This window comes from Aythya fuligula, chromosome 4, assembly GCF_009819795.1.
Source record: "Aythya fuligula isolate bAytFul2 chromosome 4, bAytFul2.pri, whole genome shotgun sequence".
In the NCBI taxonomy this organism is placed as follows: domain Eukaryota; kingdom Metazoa; phylum Chordata; class Aves; order Anseriformes; family Anatidae; genus Aythya; species Aythya fuligula.
The window spans coordinates 55798040-55822495 of record NC_045562.1 but is presented as its reverse complement, the minus strand read 5'-3'; the positions used below and the strand labels follow the sequence as shown (position 1 = coordinate 55822495).

Genomic DNA, 24456 nt, shown 5'->3' with positions numbered 1-24456 from the left:
AGACACACTTAACCTTGCTTCCGGGAGGTGGGAAATCCTCAATTTACTCATTCAAGGAACTGTCTGGAAGATCATAATGGTACTTTCTGGCCAGAGAAACTGAGTCTAAGTATGTATGTATGTATGTATTTATTTATTTTAATTGAATAAGTACTGACATTGTAATGCCTGCAAGTAAATTAATTAGTGGTAGACCTGGATGCCTACGTGTGCGGCCTGTTAGCATTAACTTCTCTCTCTGACAAACCCTTCTCTCTGAAGGTTTAAAATCATTAAATTCTCAATGTAATTTGTCTAGCTATCTGATGAGAAATATTAAATGAACATGAGCTTAGTCAGACTACTTCCAGTACTCTTGTAACTCATGTTTAGTCATGCTGGTTAGTGAGATGCTGATTAGTGTTGGGAGACTAGAGTAAACTGACAGAAGTGGAGAGTGACTGACACAGAGAAGGATTGCATTTCATGAGCCAGTGTGTCTAATGCAGATCCCTCAGAGGAATTCAAAATGTCTAGCAAAACGTATGGTATTGGTTCACGAAAGAATAAGTTGGCCAATCAAATAGCAAGCATTCATTGTATTACTTTTAGATCATGTTAATAAGCGAATGACAGCCCTTATTTGCTCATAGCAGTAACATCTTAGAAAAATATACAAGGGTTTCATTTGTGCAATTATGGAAACTAACGGACTTGAAATTGAGCTAGAAACTACGTGTCAAGTATTCCTGTTCAGGCTGACAGATCTCTAATCAGTTGTCATTTTATATTTAGTTTAAAAGAATTTATTGCAGGATATTGAATACTTTGCAAGGGAAGATGATGGCTATGGACTTACTATTAATCTGTGCAGAACAAGGCGGTAATAAGCTAAGTTTTAGTCTTTTGAGGGGCAAAGGCTTTACTAACTCAGCTGAATTTTACCATCTCTTTTTTGAAATGCTATTGAAGGTGTCATACCTTCAATTAATTGAAATAAATACCTGATATTGAGCCCTAGAGAAAATGTTGATAATTATTGCAGCTCAAAATTTAGTGTTTGCTTTAGTTTAAGTACCAGTATTATGGACAAGCTTGAAAAGTGAACCCATGTGAACCTAATGAAGTTCTAAATATCTATTCTGCCCTTGTGAGGCCCCACCTGGAGTACTGCATCCAGGTATGAAGCCCCCAGCACAAAAAGGATATGGATCTGTTAGAGCGGATCCAGAGGAGGGCCATAAAGATGATCAAGGCGCTGGAGCACGTCTGCCATGAAGAAAGGCTGAGAGAACTGGGGATGTTCAGCCTAGAGAAGAAAAGGCTCGAGGGATACCTCATTGCAGCCTTTTAGTACTTCAGGGGCCATATAAAAAAGATGGAGAACAACTGTTTACACAGGCAGGTAGTGACAGAGCAAGGAGGAATGGTTTTAAAGTAAAAGAGGGGAGATTTAGATGAGATGTTAGGAAGAAATTCTTCATTGAGAGTGTGGTGAGGCACTGGAACAGGTTGCCCAGAGAAGCTGTAGATTCCCCATCCCTGGAGGCATTCAAGGCCAAGTTGAGTCAGACCCTGAGCAACCTGATCTAGGGGATGGCATCTCTGGAACTAGATGATTTTTAAGGTCCCTTCCAACCTTTGTGTTAGAGAGTAGCTCTAGACCTTGCCATTCTCAAACTAAAAAACTTAGCACTGCTTTATTCATTTTAGTGCCAGACAAAACTTTAATGACTGGTTCATGCAGGCAAATGGGAGAGACCAACAGTACTATTTTGTCTCCGAAATTAGGATTTAGGCACATGTGCCTAGGAAAGAGGTTCAGAAAGCTAATCTCTTAGAAGCTACTTTATTTATTATTGTGTTTTGAATCACAAATTTAACTATGAACCTAAGTTAAGATTCTGAATTACAAAATGATTTCATCTAGGAATCCATGCTCCAGTAACATCCAGAAATCAGGCAGAAAAGAGCTGTTAAGTTCTGAGTGCTCATGAAACACATGAACTCAGCACATATCTTAAAATCAGGGTAAAAACCACAAACATTTTCATTCAAGCAGCTATTGGAAGTTGCAGGTACTATATTTAGCTTAAGGGGATTCAAGTCCAGAGCATCCAATTTTTTCTGGTGCGATTCATCATCATCCTGCTAGTTGTGTGCTGTGCAACCACTATCATGAGTATACAGAAGGAGAGTGACCTTGACTCTGGAGCCTGTCAGGCGTTCAGTTGGGGATGGGTATCTGCTGATACCAGCAAAAAATCTCATCACGGGTCCCTTCCTCCCCTTGCAGAAGAATGCCTAACATTCAGCTGGAGAGTCAGAGTATACTCTTGATCTCTTGTATAAGAAAATTCAACACTTGCATCACGCTATGTGGGTAGTTGGGAGAGTGTGGAGTTGTGTATAAGATATCCAAGTTTAAACACAGACATGATGACTTGAACTATCACTTGCAGAAAAAAAAAGAAAATCTGTACCAAGATTAAGCTAAGCCACTATGTATTTTGTCTGTGAAACTTCTGTTTTAGTTTTTTAGTTTTTATTTTTTTAATGACTAGTAGTAAACCAGAATATTTTCATGACAGGGTTTTGATTTGTTTCAAATCTGGGGTGATAAAATCAAAAGTCTTGCAGAGCATCAGTGCTGAACATCATGGCAAATAGTATAAAAATATTAATAATCCAAACCCATACACATTTTTGTTCCCTGAAACATGCTGATACAGCTTTAAAAATATGAAAATGAAAGGTTGTGTTTAAATTCAGTATGCACAGCAGAACTCAGAAAGCATATACTTTCAGAACAAGTTAAATATTTCTAATGCTGTCACTGTGACTTTTCACAGACATGTTTGCTTTTGTTTGAAACTGTTTTCTCCATATCTAAGAATTTCCACACAAATTCTTCTCTGTGTATGGGAAAAAAAATAAAAAAGTTCTACTTGCAGCCTTATTTATTATTTATTTCTCAGTATTTATCATATGGGAAATTCAAAATATGTCTTTTAGTTAGGCATTAGAAAATTATAACTTTTAACAGTCAAATTGTACTCAATAAAAGATTATTTTCTTTTTAAAATTAAGATTGTGCAGTTACTAATAGTAAGCAATCCATTTGGGAAGTTAGTGTGAAGGGCTGTGTTTTCAAATTAGTATCTACCTGGAAAAGGGTTGTGTTTGTGTCTGTTACAAGCTGTGAAGTGTTAAGATATTCTGCATATCAGAATGTATGAGGCAGAATCCTTCTGATGTTTACAGCCTTTAAAATAAATTGTTTCAATTCTCTTTAGAATTGTTTCCTGTGGATAAGAGGCTTATAATTAAAAACAAAGAGTAGGAAAGAATGGCAGTGTAAGTGCTTTGATGTGTTAGGTACCTGATAGATTTTCATGAAATAAGTTGACCTGTAGTTATTGATAATACTTTTCTTTTAATCTAGACCTGCAGAACTACCTAGAGTTAGCTTGTTTAGCATTTCATTTGATGAACAACAAAATATGAAGTGTGAAGAAGGTAATTATACTATTTGGCATTTGGAGTCAGGTTTACTGTCTGGGACAGCTATTCAAAACACAACATAAATTGCATTATAATTGCTTATCTCCTATTAGGTTGATTTCCTCTAAACTTTTCTTTAATGATTCCTTTCTTTCTCTCTCTCTCACTCCTTTTATATATGTATATATTTATAGACAGCCATATATCTATAGACAGCCATATATATATATGTCTGTCTTTGGAACAGATCTAGATCATACATAACAGAGATTTGTGGCATGTCATTAGCATTATTTGCTTACTTTGAATTTGGGATTCTTATTGATAGGAGAAATATCAAATTCAAAGTGTGTCTTGGTAGTATGATGAGGTTGGTCTCTGGATATGCAATTTTTTTGTGCTTTTTGGAAATTTAAATGAAGTTGTACTGACTAGTCTTCCAAACGTTGGGTGCAGATGGTGTAGGGCATCTCATGAAAGATGTGCGTTAGGTTTCTCTTACCTTTCCCTGAAAGAGATTAGGTAAACCTGAACCCCTGAGAAATTCTCCCAGACATAGAATCATAGAATCATGGAATCATTAAGGTTGGAAAAGACCTTCAATATCATCTTTCAAGATCATCCCCCTACCACCAATGTCATCACTAAATCATGTCCCTAAGCACCAGGTCCAACCTTTCCTTGAACACCCGTAGGGACAGTGATGCCACAACTTCCCTGGGCAACCCATTCCAATGCCTGACTGCTCTTTCTGAGAAGAAATGTCTCCTCATTTCCAACCTAAAACATGTATACATGTAACACGTATAGTTAGAGCCATTGCTTACTTCTCTGGCCTGTAGGTTAGGTCTTAAAAATAATTTTAGAATTTTGAAGGGAGTTTTCAAAATGCCAATTATTGTAGAAAACTATATAAGCATTGTTTTGCAGATTCAGAGATGCCTGCAGCTAAAAAAAAATAAATCATACGCTGAAGTATAATAAATGAGAAACTAACAACTTATAAGTTAAATAATACATGCTTTTTGCAACGCTAACAAGGACATTTTATTCCCATCCTGCTCTTTCTTCCTTTTTCTTCACTTTTACCTCTTGGAATTTGAAATATAAGGTATTTCTGTAAATACTAATTCAGATTAAAACATCTGTATGAATAAATACACCCGCCACCACCATTTCGCAGCCACTTGCCGAGACGATCGACTCCGGGGCAGGCACATTCTGCAGCGGACCAGTGCATAGGACAGGCAGGGCTGATTTTTCCGGCACCGAGCCCACTCGAGGGAGCCGCCAGGACCCGGCAGCCCTCGCGAGGGAGGTGAACGAGGCGTAGGCGGAGCCAGCAGCGCCCCCTCCCCGGCCATTCAAAAGCTGCCCCTAGGGAGTGCGAGCGACCAGGAGCGCGGCGAGCAGGACGGGCAAACAGGGCGTGGCGCGTCAGAAGGGAGTGGCGCGGCAGTTCGCGCAGGCAGGGCAGAGCGTTCCCCCCCGCCCATACAAACACCTCCTCTAACGGCGGTCTACCGCTAGCTCAGCTGCAATGGTGTACACCAGGCACAGTGCCCTCTCCAGGAAGTCTGTACACACCCAGACTGACTGCCCGCTCAAAACTGCAGCAGCTCAGGTCTCCTGGTGCAGGGAGTGCCTGAGCCTGTTGCTACTACCTGCGGGGGGCAGAGACTGTGCATGAGGTGCGAGCAGGTGGACAACCTGGTCTGCCTTGTGGCAGAACTCAAGGAGGAGGTCGAGAGGTTGAGGGATATCAGGGAGTGTGAGCGGGAGATAGACTTGCGGAGCAACTCCCTGCGTGGCTGAAGGACACGTACCGGGGAGAGACCCCCCCAAATGGGGGTGGACCCCCTGCCCTGCTGCTGTCAGGCAGAGGACCTACGAGTTGAGGAGGAATGGAAACTGGTCCCTGCTCGACATCGCAGGCGATGCCCCCTCCTACAGGCCCCACCTTCCCAGGTGCCCTTACACAACAGGTTTGAGGCCCTGGAGCTTGAGACACCAGTAGCTGAGGAAGAGGTAGAAAGTCTACCCAGGAGGATGCCTAGGGCGAGGAAGTTGACTCCACCCCTCAGGACTGCCTCCACCAGGACAGAAAGAAGGGTGATTGTTGTGGGCAACTCCCTTCTTAGGGGAACAGAGTGACCTATTTGTCAGCCTGACCCTACCCGTAGGGAAGTCTGCTGCCTCCCTGGGGCCAGGGTCAGGGACATTGCCAGAAAGCTTCCCAACCTAGTTCGCCCCTCTATTAAAAGAGGATAATAGTCCAGGCTGGCAGTGATGACATTGAAGAGAGATGCCTGAAGACCATCAAATGGGACTTGAGGGGACTTGGGATGGTTAGTGGATGGAGTGGGAGTACAGGTGGTGTTTTCGTCCATCCCTACGGTGGCAGGGAGGGGTACAGAGAGGACACGGAAAGCCCACCTGATAGCCACGTGGCTCAGAGGCTGGTGCCAACACAGAAATTTTGTTTTTTTTTGACCATGGGGTGCTTTACTCAGCACCCGGCCTGATGGCTGCAGACAGGTCCCTATCTCTAAGGGGAAAATGGATCCTAGGCCAGGAGCTGGCGGGGTTCATTGAGAGGGCTTTAAACTAGGTAAGAAGAGGGACGGGGCTGAAACAAGGCTTGTTAGAGCTGTGCTGGGGGGCACAATGGCAAGGCTGGGAGAGAAGGCAATGGCCCAACTGAAGTGCATCTACACTAATGCACGCAGCATGGGTAACAAACAGGAGGAGCTAGAAGCCATCATGCAGCAGGCAGGCTACGACTTGGTTGCCATCACGGAAACGTGGTGGGACCACTCTCATGACTGGAGTGCTGCAATGTCTGGCTATAGGCTCTTCAGAAGGGACAGGCAGCATGGTGGTGTGGCTCTCTATATCAGAGAGAGTTTTGATGTCATGGAACTTGAGGCTGGGAATGATAAGGTTGAGTCCTTATGGGTTAGGATCAGCGGGAAGGCCAACAAGGGAAGCATCCTAGTGGGGGATAGACCACCAAACCAAGATGAGGGGACTGATGAGGAGTTCCACAGGCAGCTGACAAAAGTTGCGAAATCATCAGCACTTACTCTTGTGGGGGACTTCAACTTCCCAGATATATTCTGGAAGCACAACATAGCCCAGAGAAAGCAGTCTATGAGGTTTCTGGAGAGCGTGGAAGATAGCTTCCTGATGCAGCTGGTTAGTGAGCTTACCAGGGGAGGTGCCCTACTAGACCTTCTCTTCACAAACAGAGAAGGACTGGTGGGAGATGTGGTGGTTGGAAACTGTCTTGGGCAGAGTGACCATGAAATGGTAGAGTTCTCCATTCTTGGAGAAGCCAGGAAGGGGACCAGTAAAACCGCTGTATTGGACTTCTGGAGGGCCGACTTTGAACTGTTAGGGAACTGGTTGGTAGAGTTCCTTGGGAGGCGGTTCTGAAGGGCAGGAGTCCAGGAAGGCTGGGCACTCTTCAAGAAGGAAATCTTAATGGCGCAGGAGCGGTCTGTCCCCCGTGCCCAAAGATGAGTTGGCGGGGAAGAAAACCGGCCTGGCTGAACAGAGAATTGTGGCTTGAGCTTAGGAGGAAAAAGGAGGTTTACAATCTTTGGAAAAGAGGGCGGGCCACTCGGGAGGACTATAAGGATGTTGTGAGGCTGTGCAGGGACAAAACTAGAAAAGCCAAAGCTCATCTGGAGCTCAATCTGGCTACTGATGTCAAAGACAACAAAAAATGTTTTTACAAATACATCAGTGCAAAATGGAGGACTAAGGAGAATCTCCAGCCTTTACTGGATGGGAGGGGGAACTTAGTTACAAAAGATGAGGAAAAGGCGGAGGTGCTTAATGCCTTCTTTGCCTCAGTCTTTAGCAGCAATACCGGTTGCTCTCTGGATACCCAGTATCCTGAACTGATGGAAGGGTATGTGTGGAGGAATGGTTAAGTGAAATAGGACATGTGGATGTTGGGCAGTTAGGAGGCAATGGGCTAGTGAAGTACCGTACTCAACTCACATGAGTCTGGGCACGTACGCAGCTGGCTGAGAGCCAATCATGCTCAAGGACATGATGCCCTTGAGCCATTGGGAAAGTCCCTAAGGCGGGACGATGGCTAAAAGAAGGAGGAACTAACTGAAAAGAGTGGGAAGTGTTAGCCAATCCTGAGCTTAGATTTTGCAATATGTATGAGTTGATTATGTTCGAACTAGATAAAAGGCGACTGAGCTATCCATTAAAGTTGAAGTTCACTGTTCACTCATATTGAGCGTCTGTGTCTTCCTTCCGTCGACAACAGGTATGGGGAGCAGAATGTGGCCCTCACTATCCATGAGGAAATGGTTGGTGACCTGCTGTGGCACTTGGATGTACACAAGTCGATGGGGCCGGATGGGATCCACCCGAGGGTACTGAGAGAACTGGCAAAGGAGCTGGCCAAGCTGCTTACCATCATTTATCAACAGTCCTGGCTATCAGGGGAGGTCCCAGTCAGTCCCAGGAGGTCCTGGCGGCTAGCAAACACGACTCCCATCTACAAGAAGGGCTGAAGGGCAGACCCTGGAAGCTATAGGCCTGTCAGTTTGACCTCAGTGCCAGGAAAACTCATGGAGCAGATTATATTGAGCGTCATCACGTGGCACTTACAGGGCAACCAGGTGATCAGGCCCAGTCAGCATGGGTTTATGAAAGGCAGGTCCTGCTTGACGAACCTGATCTCCTTCTATGACAAAGTGACGCACTTGGTGGATGAGGGAAAGGCTGTGGATGTTTTCTACCTTGACTTCAGCAAGGCTTTTGACACCGTTTCCCACAGCATTCTCCTCAGGAAACGGTCTGTTCGTGGCTTGGACTGGCGTAAGCTTCATTGGGTTAGAAACTGGCTGGATAGCCGGGCCCAAAGAGTCGTGGTGAATGGAGTCAAATCCAGTTGCAGGCCAGTCACTAGTGGCATCCCCCAGGGCTTGGTACTGGGGCCGGTCCTCTATAATATCTTTATCGATGATCTGGACGAGGGGATCGAGAGCACCCTCAGTAAGTTCACAGATGACACCAAGTTAGGTGTGTATGTCAATCTGCTTGAGGGTAGGAAGGCTCTGCAGGAAGATCTGGATAGGCTGGACCAATGGGCTGAGGTCAACTGCATGAATTTCAACAAGGCCAAGTCCCGGGTCCTGCACTGGGGCGCAATAACTCCAAGCAAAGCTGCCAGGTGGAAAAGGACCTGGGAGTATTGGTTGATAGTCGGCTGAATATGAGCCAGCAGTGTGCTCAGGTGGCCAAGAAGGCCAACAGCATCCTGGCTTGCATAAGAAGCAGTGTGGCCAGCAAGTCTAGGGAAGTGATCGTCCCCCTGTACGGGGACCCTTGTGAGGCCACATCTTGAGTACTGCGTTCAGTTTTGGGCCCCTCGCTACAAGAAGGACATGGAGGTGCTCGAAAGAGTCCAGAGAAGGGTGATGAAGCTGGTGAGAGGTCTGGAGAACAAGGCCTGTGAGGAGCAGCTGAGGGAGCTGGGTTTGTTCAGCCTGGAGAAGAGGAGGCTCAGGGGTGACCTTATCGCTCTTTATAAGTACATTAAAGGAGGCTGTAGCGAGGTGGGGGTTTGTCTGTTCTCCCACATGCCTGGAGATAGGACGTGGGGGAATGGGCTAAAGTTGCACCAGGGGTGTTTTAGGTTGGATATTAGGAAGAACTTTACTGAGAGGGTTTTGAGGCATTGGAATGGGCTGCCCAAGGAAGTGGTGGAGTCACCATCCCTGGACGTCTTTAAAAGACATTTAGATGTTGAACTTAGCGATATGGTTTAGTGGAGGGCTTGTTAGTGTTAGGTCAGAGGTTGGACTCGATGATCTTGAGGTCTCTTCCAACCTAGACAATTCTGTGAAATATATTATAAATTAACAAGAATTATTCTTACAGTATTATAAGGTTCCTAACTATTGTAACAGATTGCTATTTTCTTATTCCAGAAGAAGATATAGTTATTTTCAAACAGTATTGACTAGAAGAAAGATACTTCTCTACTTACTTTTGAACAAATGTGTAAAATATATTAAATCCATGGAATCACTTAATGACAGACAAAAATCATATAAACTTTTGGAATTTAATTGGTATGGTATCTCTCCAATGACTTTTAAACTTAGGGTTTTAGAACGTGGTATCAGTTATAAAAGCAAATAAATTTGTTTCTTTAATCTTTTTTTGGATGAATTGTCCAGCCTTTTACATAAGAAGCAAATCAGATATACACAGCTATTCCAGTAAATGACTTTGATGCAGATTTGTACTTAGGGATTTATACTTATTTTACCTTGGGATTTAGTTTTGAAATAGATAGAAAAGTTGTGCAAATCTTTATTATCCTTTGACAATTATTTGGCCAGTACTTGCACTCCTCTAATGTTATCTGTAAAGAGATATGGATATGTGTGCTTGAGTGCTTGAGATAATAAAATTCCGGGGAATTGGGAGGGTGGGAAGAGAACGTTCATAGTATTGAACTTTGTCAAAGATGAGATAACAGATTTTTTCATTTTATCTGGGAATGATTGGCATGAGAAATAAAGGTGTAGAAAATATGAATAAAATTCAGCCTATTAAGTCTGATCCCTTAAAGGAAAATAAGGGAGACCTGTCTTTCACAGACATTTCTTGAAGCATGAAAATTCTTTAAAGGGCATCCTAATTTAGCCAGTTCACATAGCTATCTGTGATGGCAGGAAAAGACTTTTTCTTGAAATGGATGCCTTATGCTCTTTCTCCCAGTAGCCTTTTGTCTATTTATATTCATTATTGTTGCTGTAAGAACAGTGCTGTTTTTCATTATTTCATTGGCATGAGAAGTCCTGATTCATTTTTGCTGTCAATTTTGACCTCTTTCTGTACCTCATCTACTGTTGATGACTAAAAGCATCACAGAGCAAGCACAGCAAACAGAAACAGAGAAAACCTCATAAAATACTGCTGCAGATGCACAAAAAAAAAAAAAAAAAAAAAAAAAAAAAAAAGTTTAACAACTTTAACATGTTTTACATGTTAAAATAAACAAAAGTTTAACATGTATTTGTAGGTCATATCTGTGGTAGGGTACAGTATGCACTGAGAGTTTGTTTAGTTGTGTATTACACTGCAACATATTGAGTTTTCACGTATCTGATGGGAAAGGGACTTGAGAGTATACATAAACAGTCCAATAAAAACGAGAATCCTCAAAATATATTCACACAGAAGAGTAAAATCTATGTTAATTTTAATGTTGATAAATATTTTTTGTCAAAAGTTTTGAGGGAACATTAGTTATTACAATTCCTTCCTATCAGTATCACTCAAAAGTAAACAGATACTTTTTAACTAGCCAGCTACTCATCTGGTTTTTTAAAAAAGAATAAATCTGTGTGTGGCAATACAGATACAGGCCATCAGTCCAATTAAATTAACTAACTTGAAGTGTAAGTTTCATAAACTAATCACAGGTATCCACTGCTGGGGCCTTTGAGTTTATTTACTGTGTTTAGTCTAGGCCTAATTTACTGGCTAAAATTCAGAGGTGCTTTCTTTAAAAAGGAACATGAAATATGGTCATCAGCTCACTATGCTGCTCACTGTATGGGGACCTGTATGGGGACCTGTATGGGGACCGGTTTCTACTAGGACTTGGGAGAATTCCATCCTTTTTAATAATTCTCCTGGAATAATTCCATCCTCTGACAATTACTCAAGTGATTGATATTTGGACACAGAATTTTTTGCCTCAGGTTGCAACTTCAAAGTTGACCTAAGTAAAAGTCATTTGTATCATCTGATATTTAATATATTACATGGAAAAAAAAAAAAAAAAAAAAAAAAAGCAATACTGCACAATGCTTTACATTCACAATAACTACAGTCCCAACTGGCATCTCTCTTATGATCTTGGAAAGGAGCCAGAGATAAAGATACTGTGCAGTGAATTTTTTTTATTATTATTATTTTTTCCTGAATATTTTCGTTTGGTGAAACTATGTTCTGAATCACCTGGAAAGAAGATGCCTGCACAGCATATGTACTGTGTGAGCCATGATATGTTTTTGTGCTTCTTGTCATTGTGGGGGCAGTAAGAGGCAGCTTCATAAAAGTCAGTTAATTCATTTACTAAAAACTTGTCTGAAATAATCACCAAAATACAGTTTGCTCCTTTCCCATTTACAGTAATTGTCCATCAAGTCAAATAAGATCTGCAGATTGTGTATACCAGTCTTATTCAGTTTGGTAAATTTGTTTGCATCTTCTAATTTTTTGTGTTCTGCCCATCTCCTGTAATTGACACCTTAACCATTAGATTTCCATGTTTTGTTCAGCTTGTCAGAATACTCCAGCAGTTACTAAATGATTTTGACCACTACAGCTGACATGGGGTAGCTCAGCAGAAATGAGAGTTTCAATTGCAATATTAAATTCTCTTAAACCAAGAGAATGGATTCACTAAAAAGTACTTCCAGTCGCTTCTGACACTTGAGATTCTTTCTTTACTAAGCTAGGAAGTATCTCACATTGTAGAGAAATATCTCAAGAGACATGTAAATGGATGCGCTCAATTGTCCATGCAAGTAAGTGGCTTAGGAAGTCTGAAGAAAATCTTACCTATTAGCTGGTGGAGCAACCAAAAACCCAGCATCTTCATCTCAGGAATAAGAGATAGCTCTTCCCTAATATGTTGACTTGGATACCACAGTTTATCAACGCAGTTCCACTTATAATTTAAGATTTTTACCTTACCTCCTATAACTGATGAGTGAATTAAACTCTACAGGATACTCAAGGTCAAGACCAGAGGCCAGAAACCTATGATACATAGGTTTGGCTACAACAAATTCTCACTCCCACAAAAAGAAGTTGAAATTACTATTTCTGACAGCCTTAGAACTACATTTGCAAGTAAAACTTGATTTTTTCTTCTCTGTTTTGTCTCATTCAGATTTTTTCCATTCTTTCAATTACCTTAATAATCCAAATAAATAAATATATGTTATACTTTTACATTCTATAGTGAAATAAACAGTGATACTTCTCTCTAATCTTTTCGTATAACGTCCTTATGATGCATGTGTATGATTACAGTCCAGCTACTGTGCATGCACAAGGTGAATTACTGCTATGCTTAATTACTAATGGACTATAACCCAGATGAAGCTGTCATAAGTTCGTAACCATTCTAAGCTGATGTTTGTAATTAATTCACTAGCTGTAATCTGCACACACAGCTGAAAAAATCAATAAAAAAAATCCCTTTGAGCAGGTCATAAATCACGCTGGGAGATTCATTATCTTTCTCTATTTGTCTCTCGATTTTTTTGAAGTGTGAAGACATTTTCCATGTGCTTGCTATTAAACAAAAAAACAAACAAACAAAAAACCACTCCCTCTCCCTTGCATCATCTCAGTGAGAAAGAATCAGTAATATATATATATACATATAATTATATATACATATATATGTTGTTTTATTTAGGTGGACATTAATTAAGAATAGATTCTACTCATTCTTAGGAAAAAATTGAGGGTTATAAAATAAGTGGTCTGAAGAACAGAATGACACTGGCCCAGGCCACTGGAATGGAGTAAAAGAAATGACTCCGTAACTAGATAATCAGTAAAATATTTCATTTTTATGTGACAGGTGAAAATATTAGCATTTACATCTGAGTTGCATGACTTTATATTCATGCTGTGCTTCATGATTAATGAAGATGAACAGTACATATTATAAAATTTAATCAATTTCTTCAGGAATCCTCCTGAAGACTTTAGACAAACAGAAAAATGTACATTAACGCAATGTTGTTAAATTGTTTTAATTACTATTTTTAGCATTCATGTAGACCATGCATCATATAGACCTGCCTGTATTGAAAATGCATTCTTGTACTTTCCAATTCAATTGAAGTTGGTTTTGTCCCAGCTCTTCCTAGGATTATTAAGTGTGTAAAATTATGATTTATTTGTGTATTTGTGAGAGAAACGTGTATGGCATAAACGGATGACTATTTTTTTTATCCTTTGTGTGGGATAAGGTTTCTTTGCTGTGACATAAAAGTCTAAATGGAGCTTCCTGTGACTACTGTTTTTCATTTTACATCACAACTTCTTCATCACAGTTACTAAAAAGACCAGTAGTTAAGAGGTTTATTTCTGCTCCATATTGACCTCTACATTATTTACAGGAGTGTTTGCATGCAGAGCATGGGGAACTTTCTTAAATTCCAGCCTCTTCATCACTCTTCCCCCTACTTGAAAATAATGCAATATAAACTAAAAGATTTTCAGCACACTTTACATTTACTGTTTAAGTTTAACCATAAGGTTCTATGATACAACAAAACATACAGGTCACACAGAAAACTTCTGGAGAACAGGATTCATTCCATTTTTCCCGAAAGAATTACTAATATTTAATATACATTATTATATAACATTTTATTCTGTATCAAGATAAAAAGTTAAAGTTAGTACCTTGTGGTAGAAGGACTAGGTAAGAAAAAGATAACTGATTGAAAGACGTAAAAGAGAGAAAACAGTGTTTTCTCTTAAAGTCAATTCTTAAACACAGCAACATTCAACAAGAACCTTATTTTAATTTGAGTCCATAGTCACAAGTGACTCCATTTTGCCTTTTTTTGGCCCTGTTGGTTATGATAAACAGTTATGCATCCGTGTGTGGGGGGTTTGAATGTACAGTGAAGTATGAAATACTTAATAACGATAAATAAAATAAAGGGGTGGCACAGTATACAGCTGAGATGAGCTGTATAATAATGGCTGCTAGCTACTCTTCCTTTGGAGCTCCTGCAGTCCCATCACTTTGCTATGAGTATCAAGGAAATTAAGTTGACTTTGAGCACTGATTCAGACTTTTCTCAAGTCGTCTTTAGGAGAACTGACATTCTAATTGCTCCATGAATTGCTTCATCTCAGAGTTTGTTAAGCACTGACACATTTTACTGAAAAAACTAAAGGTATGTAATTTGACACAGTGACAGATTAATACTTCAGCATCAGATTGGCAGAACAATTAGACAGCTTAAATGTGTCCTACATCTTAATGTCTGTGCTACTTCAGGAAGCCATGCTAAATCCTATTTTTCCTGAAAGATATGTTGCCATTTCACTGATAGAAGTAAATCAGACCATCAAAGGATTTAATGGGATTACAAGGTTTGTAACAATTTCATTTAAGTCAAGAAAATTAAAATCTAGGGAATTTAAGCTCACAGTGGTGTATTCAGTACATGGAAGCTGGTACTTCTTAGTTCTCGTTTTACATATTCTATTGGTCTTCTGAACTAAAATGAAATAACAAAGTCTTAACTAGAAGATAAAAAGAACTTCAGTGAGAGAAAGCTATGTGCTTCTGGTATGCTTCCTCTTATATTATAATGTAATCAAAGTTTAAAATTAGCATTTGTGTAGAATTAAGTCCTTTGAATTAGATTTCACTTAAGCATAACACTGTATACAACCTATATTATGGTTCTACACTGACAACTAACTGATTAATATCACTTGGGTCTGTGAGAGAACAAACTGTTTGTTTCTTGTTGTTTTTTATTTATTTTAAAAAGAAGACAAAAAAATTTGTCATATGTAGTGTCTTTCATGTGAACAATCTTTTAGGTCAATTTTGAAATATTGGTGGTCATTGAAGGTCACAGATGCAGTACTACAGAGCTGGTACAAACATTAACTTAGGTCAGAATTTTTTTCTGGAGTCATTCTATTAGAGGAACACCTAAAGAACATTGTATGTTAACCCACTGGAAGCAAGTGTGAAAAAAATAACTGGAATTCAAGCCAGTATTTTTATGGCTTGGGTATTATTTCTTTGGATAGATGTCAGAGTCACGTTAAATAGCTATAAATTCTAGTATAGTCTGTTTAGTTAAACAAAAAACATCTAAATCTTATGCCTGCTTTCACCCATTGGACTGTTCATCTCTAAAACAGAGGCAGATAAACAAAAGCAAAATTTCATGTAAGAAGTAAACAATCTTGAAATGTTCTGCTTTACAGAGAGTCTCCTTTACACCAGTTTCAGTTTTAATAGGCTTCAGTGGCACGCTATTTGGTTTGTACCACTACAGGTGGAAGCAGAATTCAGTCCTTAATTTTCTGATTAAACTTTCAAATGGAATTGGTGTGTTGGGATTTAGGCAAAAAGGTATGATAAATTATTAGGTTATCATGTTGGGACTTGAGAGTGCCTTTTTTTTTTTTCACATTACTAGTTTTTTGTTTCTGTATTCATTTGATTAACTCATATCTAAAATGATAAGACAGTTTTGTTTTCAGTTTGTAATCCTATTAATTTAAAATTTTAAGGAGGATGTCATGCAAAAATGGACTTTTAGCTTAACAGAAGCTGAACTTCTAAGGCTGATTTATTACCAAATAAGTCAAGAATCTTAATACAGGAACAGTTAAGGACTGGGCTGAGGCCAAAGTGCATAAATGTTAGTAATCACATCAGCAGAATTGCAGAGCTGAAGGGAACTTCTAGAGGTCATTTAGTGCATCCTTCCTTTCCCAAGGTAGGATTAGCTAAGTTTATGCTACCCTTGGGAGACATTTGTCTAGCCGTTCTTAAAACTTCCCTGGTGGTAGAAAGTCTATAATATTCCATTACTACATTTATCCTCAAAGTTGTTTTCTGATTTCTAACCTGGTTTGTCGTTGCTGCAATCAAAACATTATTTTTGGTTGTTTCTACTGTGGACATGCAAAACAGACTGTTCCCACTTGCTTTACTATAGCCTTTTAGGTACACGACAAAGTGCTGTTTACTCCCTCATCTGCCTTGTCTTCTGGATAGTTCACTCTCATTCATCTAATGCGAACTTTTTACAAATGTTAAAGAATCAGTTACCTATTTCTGTTGTCTTATGTATTTATTTATTTACATTTGTTTTACCAGTAAAGGACTATGTAGCATTTCATATTTGCTTTGAAAATCCCACTATGGAATACCTTGAAAACAGCTAAGTGATTGGACTTTTGACATAATACAGCAGTGAGTCTTGCTGGTCTTAGGAACTGTGTAAGGGATATTAAAGAATTGTGTAAGGGATACTACTTTTCAAGTAAAGTATTTAAATTTCTCTCTTTCATTCTGTGTTCCTTTTTTCCTTGCATAGAAAAAGAATAAAAATGTTCAGAATTCATTACTGTATATCCTTCTGTTGTACCTTCTCTCACAATATTAATCAGACGTTGTACATATGAGCCTTTCTGTACTCTGAAATATTTTTATTTCTTAAGCATTGAAAAACATTTCAGAATGAAATTAATATATTAATTGCTTTCAGAATTACTTTGGTGTAGTTTGGCGTGTCTCAAACAGTGAATTTGTGTTTGACTTTATTCAATAGGACTGCTTTAGAGATGGCATGCACTGTCTCTGCAGTACATGATAATGCCACATTCAGAATGACAGCGGTCCAAGCCTTGGGGCCCTAAATGCTTCTTGAGATATGTTCAATTGGTATTTAACTGTATTTAGCCTAAGGTGCAGAGAAAGAAGCTAGTGATGCCTTCAAACGTGTTTAAGTGTTTTAATAGTGTCTTGGCATGTAAGAATATGCCACAGCACTAACAGGATGCAGTTCCTAAATTACCACAATTAGGAGGCAGGAATTTCAAAGACAGTACTGCTGTAGCTCTGTATCACTGTAGCTCAGTTTGCTGTTGTTGTTTTTGGTTTTGTTTTCTCTTGAACAGTGAATTTCTTCAATATGCACCCTCTCAGCTGTTTTCTGCATTATTGTTCTCTGATCATGTAGTCAATACTTGTTATGCTTTAAGAGCTCTGTTGTGTCTCCCATCACACAGCTCGTAAAACAGACAGCCATTTAATATAAAAGCTATGTAAATGGATTCCTGTTTAATTACATAGACTTAGTGGTGTTCCACTTAATTTTTGGATGGTTCTCTGAATGTAGTACCTTTGTGTACAGAGTGCCCCAAAACGTAGGGTGAAAACTGGTTCATCCAAGCCACAATCTCCATCACTACCATGAGACAGTAGCTATGCCTGTTCTTTTTTCACCGTATTCTGTAACCATGGCACAGGTGTTCTTTATAGACCCTCAATAATGCATGCAGAGGTATTATGGTCCCATCAGTGGGGAATGGCAGCAAAATCTGCATGTAGTCATTGATTTGTAATAGATACTATTCAGCACTCCATCTACCAGTGACTCTTCAAATCATATGGACCAATGCATGCTTAAAGTAGTAGTGTACTACTGCTGTAGTTTTGCATGATTTTTTTCAGTCACATGCTCTGGAAAAGGTGTACAACTAGGAATGCTTTCTTGGTACAGAGTTCTTCTTGCTGGGAATGTTCAAGTTGTATGCATCCAGATATGGAGTCAGTATTGTTCCTGAGTGATTTTTATCTCCATGGTCAATAAATGGAAGAGGGCTTTTGACTAATTAATTCTAAAGCCTATAGGCTTTGTGGTTTACAAAATATAAGAAAATTAAAAGCCTATTGCAGCTTCGTCCAGAATACTGTGTACGCTGGGATACATTAGGACTAATTGCAAAAAGTGGATGTCTCTAAAATATATCATGCAAGAATGGGCTGTTCTAAAAGATGAGCCAGAGTGAGTGTGCAACCTTGATTATATTTCTGCAGTGTATATAAGTGTACGTAACATCACATCATTTCTAATATGTATTTGTTGACTTATTTCATAATAGTTTGTCTTTGTCCACATATATTGACCTTCTTTGGTAAGGAATGGGAAGAAAGAAAATAATAATGGAAAACTGATTGGGTGAATATTGTAGTTGTTAAATTTTGGGGGGTTAAACTAAATATAATCCTCACATTTCTTCTCTCTGCATTGCCATGCTAGGTGCCTTCCTTATTTTGATAACAAGCAATCCTTCCAGCACTAAAGCAGCAGCCAGCTACAATCAATAGAAACGTGATCATACATATAAACAACCCCATTCATTTGTATGCTTTTGTACAGGGTTTTATGGAAAAAAATCGCAGAAATTAATGATTTGTTGGATCAGTGATCAATTTTATTTTTAAATGATAGCTATCAATTAACTCTGCAAATTGTTGGTGCAAGCTTATATGGAATGCAGTGAGAAATTAGATAGTGGTGCTTCTATGTGGGACTCTGTAAATTTGTAAATTAGTATTCTCCTTTTTTTTTTTTTTTTTTTTTTTAAGCTGAAGTCTGAGCAGTTGAAAGTGAAAACTGCTCTCTAAATACTCGCTTTTTAAGTCTACCACTAACATGTACACCAAAGCACTTGTCTAAATATCTGCTTTTTGGGAATGGATTTACAATGTTTTTGAAAAAAATTAAGCAATACCTAACTCTGGAGTAGAGCCACCATGAGAGGATGTTTGAAAATAGCTTAGATGGCATGTTCCACTGTATCTCAGAAGATTATTCAAATTTAAGCGCTTTCTGCATAAAGTTTTCATGTATAAACAGTTAAAATCTAAATTCAAAATCTACACGTTTCTATATGACAAGAAATACTATCCCTCCAGGTTTACTTTCTCACTAATTAGCACTGTGATAAAATTTGTTTGTTAATAACTGGCATTTTAAGCACTTATTTGAGCCAGTTTCCAGATATATAACTGTGGTAGAAATCTGTTACGCTCTTCCTTGATGATTTGCCGACTGTGATGACAAATTCTTTGCTGTGTCTCGTTCCATTAGGTTTGTCAGCTAGCAGGGTGGTTGCTACTTAAGTGTTTAACTTTTAAAATGATTAGTACTTAAAAAATCATGTTACTTAGAAATATGTTTGGACAAAACTTATTCTAGAAGAAAAAAGGAGTAATGTGTGTTGTTTTTTTTGTTTGTTTGTTTGTTTTTCTCAACCTCAGAGATTGTTCATGACTCTATAGGCTAGATAATGTGAAAACAGGAGCTTACAGTCACTATGCAAAAGAGGGTCAATCTGTTCAGAGGATTAGCAAAAGTACATTTAATTACTTTGCGGCTAAAGCTGTGTGCTTGTTTATTCAGAACGAAAGTTAAATCTGTTATCTACTGCAGTACTGCAGTGTATAAGAGATACCCTAGTCCTTAACAGACTAGTTTAGGTATTTTAAATAGTTTAGGCATGAAAGCAATGCCTGCTTAACCCATCTTCTAACATAATGCAGACAGAAAATATTCTCTCCTTCCCCACACCTCCCCACCAAATGCTGATGTTATGTCCATCTTTCAAACAGAAGAGTGGTTAAATGCAACAGGCTTCATATGCATGTTAGATTAAATCTATGTTTAAACGTTATCCTGATTCTAGCTCTTAATACAGATGCAAGAGAGCAATGGAGTAGAAGACTACATTAACTGTATGTGCCAAATACTAACTGTAAGGTTTGTTGGAGGAAAATATATCTCACTGGATCCAACAGCCCATGGGAGGCAAGTCTGCTGCCACTCTACGTCCCCAGGTCCAACCGGTAGCAAAACTGAAGATACGTTCCTAGCAGGCATGTGCACAGAGCACAAGTATATACCACATATAGACACAGCTGGCAGATCACAGACATACAGAGCAACTCAAACACAGGCAGCATCAAAGGCCTCATCCTGCTCCCCTCTCTGTCTGGACAGCATGGAAGTCCACTAGTGTGTGTACATATATGTAATATGTACATATAACATGCATGTATATATATGAGATATATACACAAACAATATATATACACACTATACAACGTATATATATAGTTGGATTGTATACATGTATATAATTATTTTTATATTTTTGGATTGTGTATCTATATGTTTATATATGTGTATACATATTTATGCCTCTTTTTCCACTCTTGTTCTTTCTCCCCTAGACATCCCATAGTTAAGTCCAGTGCAATCCCAAACTGCTTTTCCCCTGCATTCTGTAACATCTCCTACATGTTAGCTAGGCAACAACCCCCCATAGAGTAAAAGGTGATCTTGAGAGCATCTGCTGATGACTCATGGCCATTGGTTCCATGCCTGGACAACAGGGCTGATGGGACAGACCCAGGAGCTGTGGCTGTTGCTCGAGTCATTGATTTGGGTTCCCATCTGCCACTGTACACCCCTGTGCTCCACTAAGCCTAGGCAGTGGCCCCTGCGAGGAGCCTGGGATCAGCTTGGCAGGGTATTATTTGGGTTCCCCCTCCTGCCAGTTTCTTTCTGAGCTCCTTTGTAGGTATGCAGATGGGCTTTATCACAAAACCCAACAGGGTGAATGAGCCACACTCATTCAGACTTAGAGGTTTTGCTTGATAAATATCACTGTAAAGCTGAATTGCACAGAAAGTCTCATGCTTTACAAATAAGGGATTCTACATTTGTCCAGAATGAATATGAATAATAAACTACAATGCAAAATGGTAATTTTTCAGGTATGTGATTTGACTAGTGCAGAACCTGAGTGATGCTGGCTTAAGACCTGCTTGCACTAAAAAGGAACCCTAAAATATATAAGACATTAACAGTTTCAATCTAAAAAGTAAAAATAAAAATATAATAGTACTAATTCAATAAACACGTACTCCTATGTTTTAAATAAAGATCAAACAATTTTCTTGTTCAGTATTTGCTAATATTCTGCCAGAGTAATAATTTAAATAGTAGTAGCAAGCCTAATGTTTAATGGTCATTTTTCAGAAAGAAAGTGAGATTATCTCTTATTGAGATTTAGATGGGAAGTGGTTATGCCCTCTTTTTAAAATATCAGGAGGGTATTCCTGTTTAAAAATTAAAGCACATAAGGTGCAGCTCAGCAGTTAATTATGTATCTTACCTTTAGGGTGTGCCAGAATAATACTAGGTTTTACTGACAAATAATAGAGAATATTCCTGATAGAGTCACTGTCTTTTGTGTAGTTCTCTAGAACACAGATGTCTAAAAACCAATAGGCTGATAACTGTCCATAGTCTTTGTATTCTTCATTGAAAAAATGTGGTAGTTGTGGCTGAATCTAACTGCAGAAGTCTTGAAAAGTACGGCTGGAAAAAAAAAAAATCCCTTGTTTCCCTTTTCCCAGCCTTACACGTCTCAGCTACAGTTACTCAAGTTGCTCAGTTATGAAAATGTCGGTGCTGGTTTCCTTGCTGAAGTCAGTGACATATTGCAATATGAAATATTGTACAGTGTTCGGTATGCTATGGAAATATTTTCAACTCTTAATGAAAATTAATACACATTCACAGAATCACAGAATTGTCTAGGTTGGAAGAGACCTCAAAATCATCGAATCCAACCTCTGACCTAACACTAACAAGTCCTCCACCAAACCATATTACTAAGTTCAACATCTAAACATCTTTTAAAGACCTCCAGGGATGGTGACTCCACCACTTCCCTGGGCAGCCCATTCCAATGCCTTACAACCCTCTCAGTAAAGAAGTTCTTCCTAATATCCAACCTAAAACACCCCTGGCGCAACTTTAGCCCTTTACAATACTGCAACAAATTACTAATAAAGGAATAGTTAAATGCACAGAAAAATTGGAAAGAGATGAATGTAAATCTAACTTTCAAGAGCTTTTGCATTTTCATCACCATTAAATCTGCAGATGCTGAAATAAAATATGATTTCTCTGCAAGCATCTATTGTAAATATTTTTAACTAAAATATTTTAAGCAAAGGATTTTTTATTTTTTTTTTAATATAAATAAACTTCAGGAGTGGTCTTTTTTGCTGGTTCTAGACTCTAGACTCTACACCGTCTTTGTAGCCCTCCTTTGGATACTCTCCAATAGTTTTATGTCCTAATTATATTTGGCACCCAAAACTGCACACAGTACTCGAGGTGAGACCTCACCAGCATGGAGCAGAGCAGGACAATCCTTTCCCTCGACCAGCTAGGAATGCCATGCTTGATACACCCCAGGATACACTTGGCCCTCTTGGTTGCCAGAGCACACTGTTGACTCATAATCAACCTTCTGTCAACCAAATCCCCCAATCTCTTCTTGCAGGGCTGCTCTCCAGTCTCTGACCCCCCAGTCTATACATGGATCTAGCGTTGCCCCATCCCAGATGCAGAATCCATCACTTTTAAACTTCATACAGTTGGTGATCGCCTCGCTCTCGAATTTGTCAAAATCTCTCTTTCAAGGCATAACTATATGAATATCAATCTTGTTGCTTTGTAGGCAACTCCACTTATTTCTTATAGACCATAAATAAACTGGGGAAAAAAAAAAAAAAAAGCATTCAGAATCTTATCAGTCATTAAAACAGAGGACGTAGCTTTCTAAATTATAATGCAGGTATCAAAACAGGAATATTAAAAACCCTCTGTGTATCTGGTAGGAGTCAGCCCTGCAGTCCTGTGAATTTTGCTGTTTTTCAGAGAAAGATTTTATGACTACAATAGGTAGAAAACTGAGATAAAGCGATCTAGAACAAGACAACTTTTAACACAGCACGTCAGATATAAAATATTACATTCAGGTAGCACTCATTCTCTCTGCCCCTCCACATGCACACACAACACATAGAACAACATTATCTATATATGTTAGACTATGTTTATAACCAAAAGTAGTTTTTAATATGCTTTTACTAATCATTGATTGTAGTACTCATGTAACATATCGCGTACTAACACCCTGTTCTGAGAAATACAAGTGGAGATTACATGCAAATCGAGTCCTATTGTCAGTAACAGAACAGCTTGCACACCAGGAATTAAACATGTTCATAAAAATTTGCAGAGTCCAGGGCCTAAAGTTTCTTTCACAAAAGTTCAAAACATTCTTTGGGAAAAAAAAAACAAAAAAAAACTCAGGTATTTTTAATAATTTCAAGGAAATTGGCAGCATAGAATTAAGTGCTTGGTTGACGCTTAGACATCAAAAGTCATTCAGTAACTAATGTCAAATGAGATTTTGCTTTTGAAATTGATTTACAGCCGTAAAAACTGACAACATTTTTACTTTTCAGTTCTCAAGGTTCAGAATAACCATACTGATATGCTTATGACCTATTGGGCACATTCAATGTAAAAGAAGCTATTACTATGGAACTTAATGCAACATTCTTACCAAGACCTTTAAAAATACCTATTGTGTATTTAAGGATTCTCAGTTTCACTGGAAGACATTGCAGTATTATTCATTTGTAAAGGCAACTCTATTTTACTTTCAGATTCAAGGCCTCTGCCAGATGTAGCCCTGACAGGGAAGTGTACCCGAGAATGTGATGAATATGGCCACTCGGACTCCTGCTGGATGCCAGTTCGCACTTCTCCTGAAAGGAAGCAGAAGAGCCAGCCAAAACTCTCCACTTTCATGCCTGTTGATGAACGGGGCAGTCAGGAAAAGCTGGCCAATGGAGAAGCTTCCCTCATGGGTGATCGCAACAGAAACCTCCTTAACAAAAAGTTGACCTCATCCTATGAGACCTTCAGTGCGGCTAGTTTCAGCAAAAAAGAAGAAGGCAATCCAGAGGATATTCCCCTCACACAGACAGGGGAATACAAGCCATCTCCTGTCAATACTCTAACTAGAAGAGAAGTTTACCTGTAGGCTAAAAAGCAGCAACAAATTTCTTTCATGTTATAGGAAAGAAAAGGGGTAAAAGTCCTAAAAGCAAAACAATTTTAACAAAAATAAGAAACAAAAAGAGGAGGCCACCAAAGAGACAAAAGCTCTGCCTGCCACTTCTGCCTCCAGAGCAGGCATTTAATTATACTGTCTGCCTGACTATACTGTACAATGTAGAAAATGTTGTTACTTGCATGTCTAATCCCCCCCACCGATTTTTATTTTCCTAAATCTATGGTGCAAATTCCTCCCATAGTAATGAGCTTGATTAAAAAGAACACAACACAACGTTGTTTCCCCTCTGCAGAAGCATGAGTTAAGCCACTCATTTTGTTTGATTGTCATCTGGCTTGTTAAGGGTAACAGGTCAGGGAAAATGTATTCAAAACATATCATCTGAATATT

At 39.0% G+C, this 24456-nt stretch overlaps 1 protein-coding gene across 3 annotated transcripts in view; it reads left to right on the top strand.

The window, feature by feature from the left end:
* Positions 1-24088, top strand: part of PCDH7 (protocadherin 7) — a 282470-nt gene extending 258382 nt beyond the window's left edge. For 2 of the 3 annotated variants that reach the window (XM_032185963.1, XM_032185962.1), the window contains one exon: positions 23654-24088. In XM_032185963.1, the coding sequence (XP_032041854.1) occupies positions 23654-24033 (380 nt within the window). In that variant the 3' untranslated portion in view covers positions 24034-24088. The remainder of the gene's footprint in view (positions 1-23653) is intronic. The other variant, XM_032185965.1, reaches the window with a different exon arrangement.
* Positions 24089-24456: the final 368 nt, after the last annotated feature.